The following is a 13,959-nucleotide window of genomic DNA, read 5'->3' as shown; positions in this document are numbered from 1 at the left end:
CTTGTTTGTTTTGAACTTGTTGAACTTGGCCATCCGTATTATAATGTTTTCATCTTCTGTTGAAATCTCTATCTAGCTACTTGTTTGTTTGAACTTGGCCATCCGCATTATAATGTTGTCAACTAATGATGAAATCTCTATTGAGCTACTTGTTTGTTTTGAACTTGGCAATCCGTCTTATAATGTTGTCAACTAATGATGAAATGTCTATTGAGCTACGTGTTTGTTTTGAACTTGGCAATCCGTCTTATAATGTTGTCACCTAATGATGAAATCTCTATTGAGCTACTTGTTTGTTTTGAACTTGGCAATCCGTCTTATAATGTTGTCAACTAATGATGAAATGTCTATTGAGCTACGTGTTTGTTTTGAACTTGGCCATCCGTCTTATAATGTTGTCACCTAATGATAAAATCTCTATTGAGCTACTTGTTTGTTTTGAACTTGGCAATCCGTCTTATAATGTTGTCACCTAATGATGAAATCTCTATTGAGCTACTTGTTTGTTTTGAACTTGCCAATCCGTCTTATAATGTTGTCACCTAATGATGAAATGTCTATTGAGCTACGTGTTTGTTTTGAACTTGGCAATCCGTCTTATAATGTTGACACCTAATGATGAAATGTCTATTGAGCTACGTGTTTGTTTTGAACTTGGCAATCCGTCTTATAATGTTGTCAACTAATGCCTAAATCTCTATTGAGCTACTTGTTTGTTTTGAACTTGGTAATCCGTCTTATAATGTATGACACCTAATGATGAAATGTCTATTGAGCTTTTTGACTCATTTACTTAATTTCATGAAGTTGATATAATAATTTGCGTGTGAATGATATTAAATAATAATGTAACCACCTAATGTTGAAATCTCTACTGAGCTACTTGTTTGTTTTGAACTTGGCAATCCGTTAGCAACAGTTCAATCGTCTCCATGTATCATTCAAATCTTCTTCCTCTTTCGGCCATTGTACAACATAGGCATAATTCCAAACGTACGAAAACTCATAGGGAATATCAGTTACTATGATATCTTTTGTTATTATAATAATTTTGTCTAGATTTTGTGTTACTTTTTCATATTTTGCTCTGTCAAGTTCAAACAAACAATCACGTGACGATTTGAACTCAGGAGTGATGAGGAAAGTAATATACCTACTGTTTTTGATACATTTAGCCTCAGTATCCAACAGACTCTCACCAATTAGAACATCTCGATCTTTTATACACATGGTCAGTCCCCACTCGTCTTCAAGTTTTGGTGCTAAGACATCTTTTATCCAAATAATATCTCTCCCTCATAAGACTTATATACGTCGTACTGGTATGTCTTTCGAACTTTTTTTTTTCAATAGTACGCCATAAATAGAGAAGGCAATCTTCCATCTTTTACTATACAACAGAAGCAGTAACGAGATTGTAATACATGTAGATAACAATGTTGAAGCAAAGGTTAACCACATAGTACTCTTACAGTCGGCGAACAATTCGGAACAAGAGTTGTAGGCAGTAAGTGTATCAGTAACGCTTCCATTTGATAATTGACATTTATAAGATCGACTGTCCAGACCGACTTTTGTAGTATGGATCCACCGTATAAAGTCTTAATTGTCACAGATACAAATAAATGCATTGCCGTCCAGGTACACAGTCATTCCATGGACTTCATGCATTTGATCTGCCCAATTTCTAATGAGTGAATTTATCAGTCGTAAGGAGATTTTTTCTAACATCAACACCTTTATGTTTGCATGCGTATTCAGTTGTTCTGGAAAAGATTGGAGAAAATTGTTAGTTGAATAAAGGTTTGACAAATTTGGCATTGGTTTGATAATACCTTCCGAAAAATGCAAAATGCTATTTTAAGTTATATATCCAGTGACTCGACTGATTGGCATTTCTTGAAAAACCTATGTCCGTATGTTTAAATTCCATCAGTTAGAGTAGCGTCTTTCAATACTATTTTTTTTAAGTTGGTCTCTTGAAAACGGTCCATTTTGCTCCAACCAAAACTGTACCTTGTTCCATCATGCAGAAATAAATGTCTCTAACCGTAGTTCAACAAAAAGCATGGTAACAGTTGTATTCGTATAAGATATATCTAAATAAGTAAGGTTATTGTTTTTCGGAACTATAAATAGAAAGCGTAAAGTATTAACTTTTGTGAAACATATATCTAATTTTTCTAATGATGCTGGCAAAATTACGTGCCTGCAACCAGAACTTATAAAAGTAGAGTCTGAGGTCTTGAATTTCTATGAAGAAGTTGACGACATTATATGAATAATCCAAAGATTGCAATCGCAAAGTTTAAAAAAAAAAGAGTCAATCTCTTCGTGATTGTTTATATGAGCTAGTAAAAGCCTGTTTCCTTTCAAGGAAAGATGTTATATGCATTCTGGGTAATCAAAGGAAAATAAAGAGCCATGTGTGTAATCAACAATTCCATTCTGTGATAAATCTAGATGTTCTATGCAAATGGATTTCATGTTTTTCATTATATCGGATGTTATTGTCAGAGCATACGGGACGTCGTCACTATCAATAGTTAGGTCACTGACATGGCCAACATTAATCGTGGTCAAATTTCTATAACGGTATGGATGCAAAAGAAGTAAGGCACGTGTGAGGTGCATAAACGTTCCAAACAAATCTAGTACACGTAGATGTGGAAACGGACCCAAAGCGTCATATTCTGTTTAAACAAAGTTTAATCGACAATTTCTGAGATAAAACTTTTCTACAGACGATGAAAACGTCTGGAATGTTTCATTTGATAGATGTACTAAATAACAAGATTGAAAGTAGAATTTCTGAAGTTTCTTCATTGAACTGAATCCACTTCCAAAGATTGGCACAGGCATCAAATCAGTTCCTAAGAAAGTCAATTCTCTCAGAACACCAAACGCATAATCGGGATAGTTGAATTCCTTATCATAAATGTCAGATTGAGGCATATTATTCCTCATATCCAATTTTGTTAAGTGTTGAATTGGAAGGAATAGATCCGCTGAATATGCATAAGATAGATCAAGCAGATTGTGAGACATATCAAGCACAGCAAGATTGTGTAATCCCTGGAAAGACTCCTTAGATAAACGTTTCAGCTGATTTGAGCTCACACTAAGTTCCTGTAGATGTATATAAGTAATCAGCGAACTGTTTTCAATATTTCTCAAATTATTTGAAGACATATCTAGAACAGTTATATCCCTTGGTAAATCTTGAGGTACCGACTGCAGTCCTCTGTTTTTACAATCAGCTATCTTAACTCCAAGTTTTCCATTAAATACATATTCGATATCACAATCTGATGACCGAGAAATTACATCACACTGAATAACAATACAAATTACTGTGTAAATTATTATAATCCTAACCATTTTGTGACATGGATATTAAAAACTTTCACATGGTTTCTAACAATTGCTTTGCAAGTCAACACCACTTTATCTAGGACACAAAGGTCAACAAATGGAATTTAATCATCTCAAATTGTTATCAATATAAAGGACAAATGTATTTTTTTTTACCTTTATTTTAGATAGTATATTGATTTTAAACATGGAGAGACTTCCTGCATGTTCTTGTTAAAAAATCTATTAACTGTTTACTCTATCAAATGACACAATATTTGAATTTTTTATGGGGAAACAGCCGTGTATGTTTTAATTGGGACATGCATGCTAATATAGTAATCTGATTCTTAATTTTGTAGAAAACAAATGAAATTTCAGACATAAGAGACAAAGCAAGTATTCAAAATAGTTAAATAAATTATCAACCTTTTATTGGTCCTAAAACAAAGCAATAAAATTGAGAATGGAAATGGGGAATGTGTCAAAGAGACAACAACCCGACCAAATAAAGAAAAAACAACAGCAGAGGGTCACCAACAGGTCATCAATGTAGCGAGAAACACACGGAGGTGTCCTTCAGCTGGCCCCTAAACAAATATATACTAGTCCAGTGATAATGAACGCCATACTAATTTCCAAATTGTACACAAGAAACTAAAATTAAAATAATACAAGACTAACAAAGGCCAGAGGCTCCTGACTTGGGATAGGCGCAAAAATGCGGCGGGGTTAAACATGTTTGTGAGATCTCAACCCTCCCCCTATACCTCTAACCAATGTAGAAAAGTAAACGCATAACGATACGCACATTAAAATTCAGTTCAAGAGAATTCCGAGTCTGATGTCAGAAGATGTAACCAAAGAAAATAAACAAAATGACAATAATACATAAATAACAACAGACTACTAGCAGTTAACTGACATGCCAGCTCCAGACTTCAATTAAACTGACTGAAAGATTATGATTTCATCATATGAACATCAGGCACAATCCTTCCCATATATAGTATCTCTCTTTATAAAATTAATGTAATAAATTACTTACAAATTACTTTTATTTTCTCTACTCCGTACCAATTCATTATTTCTTTCTTCATATTTAATTTCAATTATATTTTGTTATTTTGGACAGTTATTTAAAGTTTAATATATAGTCAATTACTAAAATTCATCTTACCGTGTTGATAAAGCTTTCTTACATTTTGATGAAAAGTACGAACGAACGCAAAGGTATCACGTATTACATGTTCACAATAAAAATTACGAGTATTTGTTTTATCTCGTAAAACAGCAATCTTTTTTAAATCAAATCCATCTTTCAAAAATTAGCATATTGCAAATAATACACGCTTTGAATATAAAAAACAAAGAAAAATAGTGTCAAATACATTTACGTCCAAAACGTTACTTACATAAACCAAGATTACACACATTTCAGCGAGAATTCTGCAAGCCCGAGTTTCACGATTAATATTTCAATGGCAAATTTGGAGTACGTTAATCTAAATTTAACGACAAGATTCACATTTATTTGTTTATGTTGTATGGGTACACTATCAGCAAATTGTCAATTGGTTGCCAATCCGGACAAATTATGGCACAGACATCATATCAATTCCTAAGAATGACATCTCATGGTTGGATAAATAAAACCTTTATCAAAATAAATATCAGTTGAGGAAGTTTACTTCTGATATTCAATTTTGTTAAGTTTTTTATTGGACGAAATATTCCGGTGGGATAAACTTTATAATAAATTACTAGTATGCATATCGTGAGAAAAAAGTAAAAACACAAAAATACTGAACTCCGAGGAAAATTCAAAAAGGAAAATCAAAAATCAAAAGGCAAAATCAAAAGTCCAAACACATCAAACGAATGGATAACAACTGTCATATTCCTAACTTGATACAGGCATTTTCTAATGTAGAAAATGGTGGATTGAACCTGGTTTTATAGCTAGCCAAACCTCTCACTTGTATGACAGTCGCATCAAATTCCATTACATTGTCAACGATGCATGAACAAAACAAACATACTCAAAGAGTAAAAATGTCAAAAAATAGGGGTACAACAGTCAATATTGTGTTATCATCTTAATATCACTACATAAACAACAAATGTAACAAAGTAGCACAAAAAGGCATACATCAAATTTAACATTCTCATTTTGCTTTTCTTATACGGCTGAATTTATATATGTAAAGTCTACCCATAAATGATAGAAGGTTTTCATTACTGGTGTAAAATTGCGCGTTTGAAATTCGCACAGGTAGACATAAAAATAATTTTGTCGTATGACGGCATACATAAATGCAGACTCACGTAAAGTAGATATAACGAAAACCAGATTTAACAGTAAAAGTAATAATAATAAATAAAATAATGGTGTGGTTCAAAGTATGACGGGATACATAAGTACAGTTTCACGTCAAATGTATATCATAAAAAACAGACTAAACAGAAAAAGTAGTCTTATTGAATAAAATAGTTTAGTCATTCATAGTATGTCAAGATCCTTAAGTAAAAGTAATGTCAATAAATGAAATAATTTTGCCGTTTAAAGTATGTGGTTTTACGTAACCACAGAGTCACTTCAAATGAATATCTAAAAAAGACATATAAAAGAATACTATAATACGTAATTAAGATGATAACAAACGTCAGTACGCAAAATCTATACTTCAAGACCATCTTGTATTATTTGTGAAGTTGATACGGAATATTTATCAACAAGTTCTGGGTATCTTCCGATGAACTTTTTTAGAAAAAGGACGAGACGTTCTTTGACATACCCCTGGTTCATCAATTTTCTGCTCAGACACTGGTGACGTTTTACAAAGTCTGAATAGGAGCTGCAAGCTCTTGAATACCTAATAAGTTGGGAAATGTATATTCCATATGCAGGTGAAGTTGGTATATTACTACTAAGGTGGGGGAAATTGATAACTTCAAAATTAACATCGTCTCGTTTGTCATAGATTCTGGTACTGAGATGACTGTGTATGTCAAATTCGAGGTATAAGTCTAAAAATGAGGCAGAGGAAGCCGTGTCTGTGGTCTCTTTAATTTCTAGTTCTGGTGGGTATATTAATGGAATCCAATCAGAAAAGTTCGGATTGTTAATGGAAAGAACATCATCAATATATCTGAAAGTGAAATTAATTAACCTGGCTTCTTTGATCTTCTTGTTTTTGACAAGTGTCTGAAGGAACTCCGATTCATATGAAAATAAGAAGAGGTCGGCAAGGAGAGGCGCACAGTTCGTTCCCATAGGAATGCCGACAATTTGTTGAAAAAGTCTACCTCCAAATTCAACAAATATGTTGTCAATAAGAAACTCCAGCATACTGATCACTTGTTCCTCTGTGTAGTATGTTTTACCCTTTTGTTCCTTATTAACAAAATATGCCTTATGGTATCCCAAAGTGATAAATTTATAGCGTATGCTACCATTTTTATGATGAAAAGCATTGTGAATTATTTCTTTTAGACGGGTTTTCAATTTCACATGGGGAATGGTTGTATACAAGGTTGAAAAATCAAAAGTTTTAATAGAACTAATTTCAGAAAAAGACCGAGATTTAAAATTATCCAGAAGTTCTTTAGAGTTTTTCAGAATCCACATATGGTTAATACCACTACGTGAGTAAACAGTTTCACAGTATATCTGAAGACCCTCTTTAACTGCGGACAGAATTTTAGTCAATCTAATGGACAATTCTTTAGTAGAACAAGCAGATGAGCCGGCAATGTACCGTTGTTTGTACGGAATTTTGTGAAGTTTAGGTATCCAATACAAACAAGGTAAGTCCTCCGATTTGTTGTTCAATGCAATGTTCATAGAAGCCATGAAGGACTTATGATTCGCCAAAATCTCATCCTTGTCAAATGATATGTTTTTGTATGTGGGATAACCTGAGTGTTCATTTATTCCTAATTCTTTTATAAGACACTCGTAGTAATACGATTTACATACAAAGACAATATTATTTGAAGCTTTGTCCGCAGGAACAATAACATACTTATCTTGAAGAGATGATAAACATTTCATAGCCTCTTTGTCACTGAAAATGGACTTAGGTCGATCATTCACACAGTTTTCAACTTATGAATGCGACGTTTTATCAGAGACCAGATTGTTTTAACCCATTCTGACAAAGTGTCCAGTTGCACTTTTTCTCGCTTAGCCCATGCTCTGGCGTAGTTCTCAATGGAATCCATAATTATTTTGAAGTTATGGTTCCAATTGATGTGTTGGGGTTCTCTAAACTTAGGACCACGAGAAATCACCTTTCGGAGATTTTCATGTTGAATTATGTTTAGATCCCCAGTAATAACATGGCCAGAGGGGCTGTAATTGTAAGGCGAGTTGGAACAGTCACATGTCAGAGGTTTATTTAGGTATTGTTCTAAATCAAGGTCCTGTAATGCTTGTTTATAGTTAAATATTTTGGGTGCAATGGTTTTGGTGTAACTGTAGGATACAATAGGAACAGACTGATTTTGAAAATAAATAGGAATTTTAGATGTTACCTCCTTGTGATGTAGAACGTTGCTGATGTTGATTGCATCAATTCCTCTATTGTTAAAGTGAACAGGAAGGAATTTCCTCTTTTCCTCATGTAAAGGTTCCGATCTTACTGGTTTAAAGAGACGGAAAAGAGCTACATCACAAATTATACTGACAAGTCTGTATATTGGAGAAAATGTATTAGTACCTCCTTTGTCAAGTGCATAATCTCTCAAACATTTTAGAAAATTAACCGGCAGTGAAAAAAGAATAGTTCTAATGTAATGTAACCCTAACGGATGATGCAGATGAGAAAGAAGGTCATCAAAGCTTCCAGAGGCCGATCTCGATTTGGAAGTCTTTTTTACATTAGGCCGATGGTAACGTTTTTGTCCATGACTACGTTGGTTTCGTAAGGTAGTATTAAACAAACTCATTACATTAACATCACTGCAGGCTGGACTTGCCAAATGTCCTACTCCTTTGACATTATCATTGCAACCATATGGCATTGCAGTACCTAGTTCCCTTATCCAGAAATTTTCTCTATCTTTTCGGAAAGGAGTACTAAGTACTGGACTATTTGTGTGGTGATAAATTTTTTGAGAACTGTCAGCGATATTATATTACCACATAAATGAGACAATAGATTAATCTTCATTTTTTTCTTTCTTAAAAAATCACTTCCTGTAAGTACTTATAATGAACGAAAGAATCATTTTCAACAGCTGTTAATTGGTTCGAACTAACATCTAGAACATTGATATCTCCCGGTAAATTCTGAGGTATAAAATTCAGACCTTTGTTTTTTAAAATTGGTTTATGTCCCTTCATGGTTTTTTTATAACCTATTTGAATGACAGTCTGATAATTGTTAGATTTTGTTACGCTTGATAATCTTAAGAATGTTAAAAAAAATAGCCGAATAACTGATAACAAAATTATGTAATAAAGATTTTGATCTCTATGTACAAATAACTACCTATACACATATTAGCTGGTACCCAGATATAGGGTACTGTTTGAACAGAATATATGTGCTATTGACACATAACATACATCATCATTTATTTATGAAAGAGAATTGGAATTTACAAAAACAATGTCTATTCAAAGCAATCTCATTTTTTGAGTTTCCTATCATATCAAAATTTATTGCTGTTTTATCACCGTAAGTTATCAATGCTTTATGCACACGAAGTAGCTTAAACGGTCATTTTTACCTGTAGAGGAAAACCCTAAAACAAATAGGTCAGTTGTGTTGATTTGAATAACTTTTAGTAAATAATTACTAGTATAACAGATTCATAAAAGAAGTAATTCTAGTATAAACTATAGAATTGGAGCTGTCTAAACGGTATTCATATATCATTACTTTTAGTTATCATAATTTTTGTTTTTTTATTTAGGCTTAAGTAAATAAAATGATTGATACATTCGTTTGATTTATTGCATATTCAATGTGCGCATTGAATATACAACTGCATATTTGTTTTGTTTCATTTCAAGCAGGAACATTATAAACCAACAAACAACCAAGATCAACAAACTTGCTAACAAGTTAAAGGTCACTGAAGGTAAACAACTGTGAATGCAAAACAATATCTAGCTGCTGGACAAATCCATTAGTGTAATGAACGATATTTAATAAATCACTGCCTGTGAATCATGTTGATGATTACATCCAACACTTTCTATGTAGAACGGAACGTCATGACGATAGACATTCTTATTCTTAAATTATTCCTCGAAATTCCTTGAATATTCAGATTTCATTGAATCTGTCGATGAATGTTGAAACGTCTGACATTTTTGATGATACATGACAATTTAATTGAAACATTCAATACATATGAATCTGTTCACCATGTAATTTGTGAAATTAACTAACACCAGCAGCAATTTTGTATGTTAAAGGGAGGACGGATGGGTTGTGCAATCTTGTTAAAAAATGACCATTGAATAAAAATTGATCAATTACACGTGTTTATACATGACGAGGTGCATCATTTGTATGTTGGAATACTAGTATATTGTTACAAGAATATAAAGATGATGTACTCTCACTAAATTGTTTAAATTTGTTGACTATGTTGAACGCATCTAGCCCATCGAACTAGATATAAAGGACAATACATAGTATATATATGTATATGTATATCGTAACTGATACGGTATTCAAGGACTTGTATTCCATAGCATGATTTCCTTTATAAAGGGTTACTGCTCACATGGAAGCTATTAAAGATTTCCAAATGGTGAAGTTGAAATCATCCATTTGAAAATTTCACACCCGCCATCACGAGTTGGTTAACCGTAATGAAATAACCGTTTCACAGATGATGTTGGATATGGAATGTCGTAGCTACAATCCACTTCCCTTTATATCACGAATGTGACCTACCGAATTAGACTATTTATCGGGTTTGTATTAACATAAGCAACACGACAAGTACCACATGTGGAGCAGGATCTACGTAACCTTTCGGAGCATCTAAGATCAACCCCAGTTTTTTGTGGGGTTCGTGTTGCTTGTATTTAAGTTTTCTATGTTGTGTGTTGTGTACTATTATTTGTCTGTTTGACTTTTAATTTTTTAGCCATGGTGTTGTCAGTTTATTTTCGATCTATGATTGTGACTGTCCCAATGGTATCTGTTGCCCCTCTTTTAAATGAAAAACTCTAAATTATGGACTGAAGTACATTTTAACACAATATTAAACAAATAAATGTATTTTTGATGCAATAAATCAATTTAATTATACGCTCATTATATTTAATTAAATTCGTTATTTGTATATGTATAAGCGTTATTGGCAGGAAATAAATTTGTTTAATGTCAAAATACATGTATTGGTAATATACAATATATAACACAACCATGCTGGTGCACTTAATAAGATGTATAATTCAAACTCTTATAAAAAAATATATGAAGTAATATCATAATAGCAAGTGCATAATTTCAGCCTCTGTCAAATTTTCTTTGATGTTACACAGATCGTGATCATACACTATTATGAAATGTTATTGTATGTACATTGCTTTCACAATTTCTACATTATCAAAACATTTTGTTACTGAAGCAATGTTGCTCCCCATCACCAAATTTAAAGAATAAAATTTAAAAGATATGACGTAATATCATAACAGCGAGTGCACCACAACTTCGGCATCTTTTAATTATAATTGAAGTTACAAAGAACTTGATCGAAATCTGTAAGAGTAGTTGAACATGTTTTATAATGAACTTTCATGGTATGTTCATGGTTTTCAAATTCTATAACGATATTTATTGTTAAGCAATTATGCCATCTGTAAGTAACATCCTCAGATTCCTCCAAGTATCATCAAAATCTTCTGGAATTTTCGGCCATTGTACAATAAACGCATAATTCCAAATGTACGAAAACTCTACAGGAATATCAGTTATTGTAATATCTTTTGTAATGATAATAATACGCTCCAGATTTTTTGTAATTCTTTCATATTTTGCCCTGTCAAGTTCGAACATGCAATCACGTGACGATAGGAATTCAGGCGTGATGAGAAATATAATAGATCTACTGCTTTTAATGCTTTCTGCCTCGTTATCCGCTTGACTCGGACCACTTAAAAAATCTCGATCTTTTATACACATCGTCAGTCCCCACTCGGTCTCAAGTTTTGGTATTAACACATTTTTAATCCAAATGACTATATCCCCTTCATATGATATATACACGTCATATTGGTAGCACTTCCGGACTTTACGCTCAACAATACGACGAATTACTCCATAGAAAGAGAAGATGATTTTCCATCTCCTGTTATAGGCAAAAAGTAACAGTGAAATCGTGATAAATGTCGATAATAATGTTGATGCAAAAGTTAACCACATAGTATTCTTACAGTTCGAAAACAAGTCATACAAAGAGTTGTAAGCAATAAGTGTGTCAATAACACTTCCGTTAGACAATTTACATTTATATGATCGGCTATCCAGTTCAACCTTTGTAGTCTGTATCCACCTTATAAAGTCTATATTGTCACAATTGCACTCAAATGCATTATCAGTGAGATGTAAAGTCATTCCATGGAGTTCTTGCATCTGATCTGCCCAGCCTCTGATAGCTGAGCTCACACTTGTCAATCTATTCTTCCTTACGTCCAGCATTTTTACTTTAGCATGATCGCTTAGTTGTACCGGAATAGTCTGAAATGAATTTTTACTTAAATAAAGATATGTCAAGTTTTGCATTGGATTTAATAAGTCCTCCGGAAAATACCAAATATCATTTTCAGATATATCCATTGACTCGATAGATCTTATACTGTTAAAGAATTGATGTCCGTATAGTCTAAATGCATTATCTAGGTCGGCGTTTTTCCATACAATCGTTTTCAGAGTGTTATATGGAGAACGTTTAAATTGATTCCATGCAAATGAATAATCTCCACCATTAGAAATAAATGTTTCCAGTCGAATTTGAAGAATAAGTATGGCAAGATTTATTTTTGAATAAGATACATCTACATATATAAGGCTGTTATTTTTAGGAACTATTAAAGTTATTTTTGGAAACATATTTGCTATTGTGTAACTGAAATCTATTTTTTCAAGTGACTTTGGTAATATCACACAACTGTGAGATAAACAATTTAAATCTGAATTTGAAGTATCTGAATTTTTCATCTCATAGTTGACAGCATTATATGAATAGTCCAACGATTTCAATCTAACAGTTTTACGAAAAAAATATTGTATCTCCTTTAGATTCTTCTCGCTAAAAAGCAAAAACCTGTTCCCTTTAAAGGAAATATGTCGTAAACATTTCGGGTGAACAAAGGAAAACAAAGATCCCGGCTCATAATCTACTATTCCATTTTCTGATAAATCTAGATTTTCTACACAAATTGTTTTCAGGTTCTTCATTATGTCCATTGTAATTGTCAGAACATACGGGATATCAACCCTGTCAATACTAACGTCACTCACATGACCGAAGTTTATTGTCGTAATATTTTTATAACGGTATTGGTGTAACAGCTGCAAAGCGTGCTTCAGATGCATGAACGTTCCAAAAAAATCTATCACACGAAGGTTTGGAAACGGCAACAATGCGTTATATTCTGTGCAAACAAAGTGTAACCGACAATGTCGGAGAGTAAGCTGTTCGACAGAAGATGAAAATCTCTGAAAGGTTTCATTCGACAAGCGAATTAAATAACATGAGTCGAAGTGTAATTCTTTCAGAGTGGTCATTTGACCGAATCCACTTCCAAAGTGTGGCAAAGGCATCATATCGATTCCTAAGAACGACAACTCCGTCAGAATACCGAATGCATGATCGGGATAATTATAATCCGTAACAAATGCTATTGGTTGAGGCATATTTCTCCGGATATTCAATTTCGTTAAGTTTTTAATTGGATGAAATAGTTCTGGAGAATAAACGTTAGATAGATTAAGTATATTTACAGACATGTCCAGTATTGTAAGTTCGTGTAATCCTTGAAATGAGTTTTTAGATAAATAATTAAGTTGATTTTGTCTCAAGAAAAGTTCTTGCAAGTATTTATAATTTACAAAAGAATTGTTTCCAATCATTCGTAACAGATTAAAACTCATATCTAAAACTTCTATATCTCCCGGTAAATCCTGAGGTATAAAATTCAGTCCTTTGTTTTTACAATCTGCTATTTTTACTTCCTCATTTTCCTTAAATTCATATTTGATATCGCAGACTGATGCATGTACGAATGCGTTACAGATGTTGATAATATATAATACTGAATACAGTATAATCCCCTCCATATTGTGACCTAAATGTCTGAAATACACTTCTTTAGTACTAGATGTAAAGTACTTCTCCGTTGTTGATATCGTATTTCATCATTCACAGATAGGTTTTAAGTTACACATTTAAACACAGTTATGTAATGACAGTATTTGTGCACGCATCAATAAAAACACGAATTTTTAATATTTATTCTATGCCTTTTTGTGTTTCTTTGTTACATATTTGTTTATTATTAAGATGTATAAGATTATAATACAAAGTAGACTGCTAAAAGTCTATTTTGACATTTGTACGTCTGTTTGTTTT

General features: G+C 32.8%; 1 protein-coding gene across 1 annotated transcript; it reads right to left on the bottom strand.

Annotated features, from left to right (window-relative positions):
* Positions 1–10,604: 10,604 nt before the first annotated feature.
* On the bottom strand, positions 10,605–13,747 carry LOC139529691 (toll-like receptor 2). The gene has a single exon (XM_071325544.1). The coding sequence runs from the start codon at positions 13,665–13,667 to the stop codon at positions 11,169–11,171; it is 2,499 nt and encodes an 832-aa protein (XP_071181645.1). The 5' UTR covers positions 13,668–13,747; the 3' UTR covers positions 10,605–11,168.
* Between the last annotated feature and the right edge of the window lie 212 nt (positions 13,748–13,959).

The sequence above is a fragment of the Mytilus edulis genome, chromosome 7 (assembly GCF_963676685.1).
Source record: "Mytilus edulis chromosome 7, xbMytEdul2.2, whole genome shotgun sequence".
Classification (NCBI taxonomy): Eukaryota; Metazoa; Mollusca; class Bivalvia; order Mytilida; family Mytilidae; genus Mytilus; species Mytilus edulis.
This window is presented reverse-complemented; position numbering and strand designations above follow the sequence as displayed.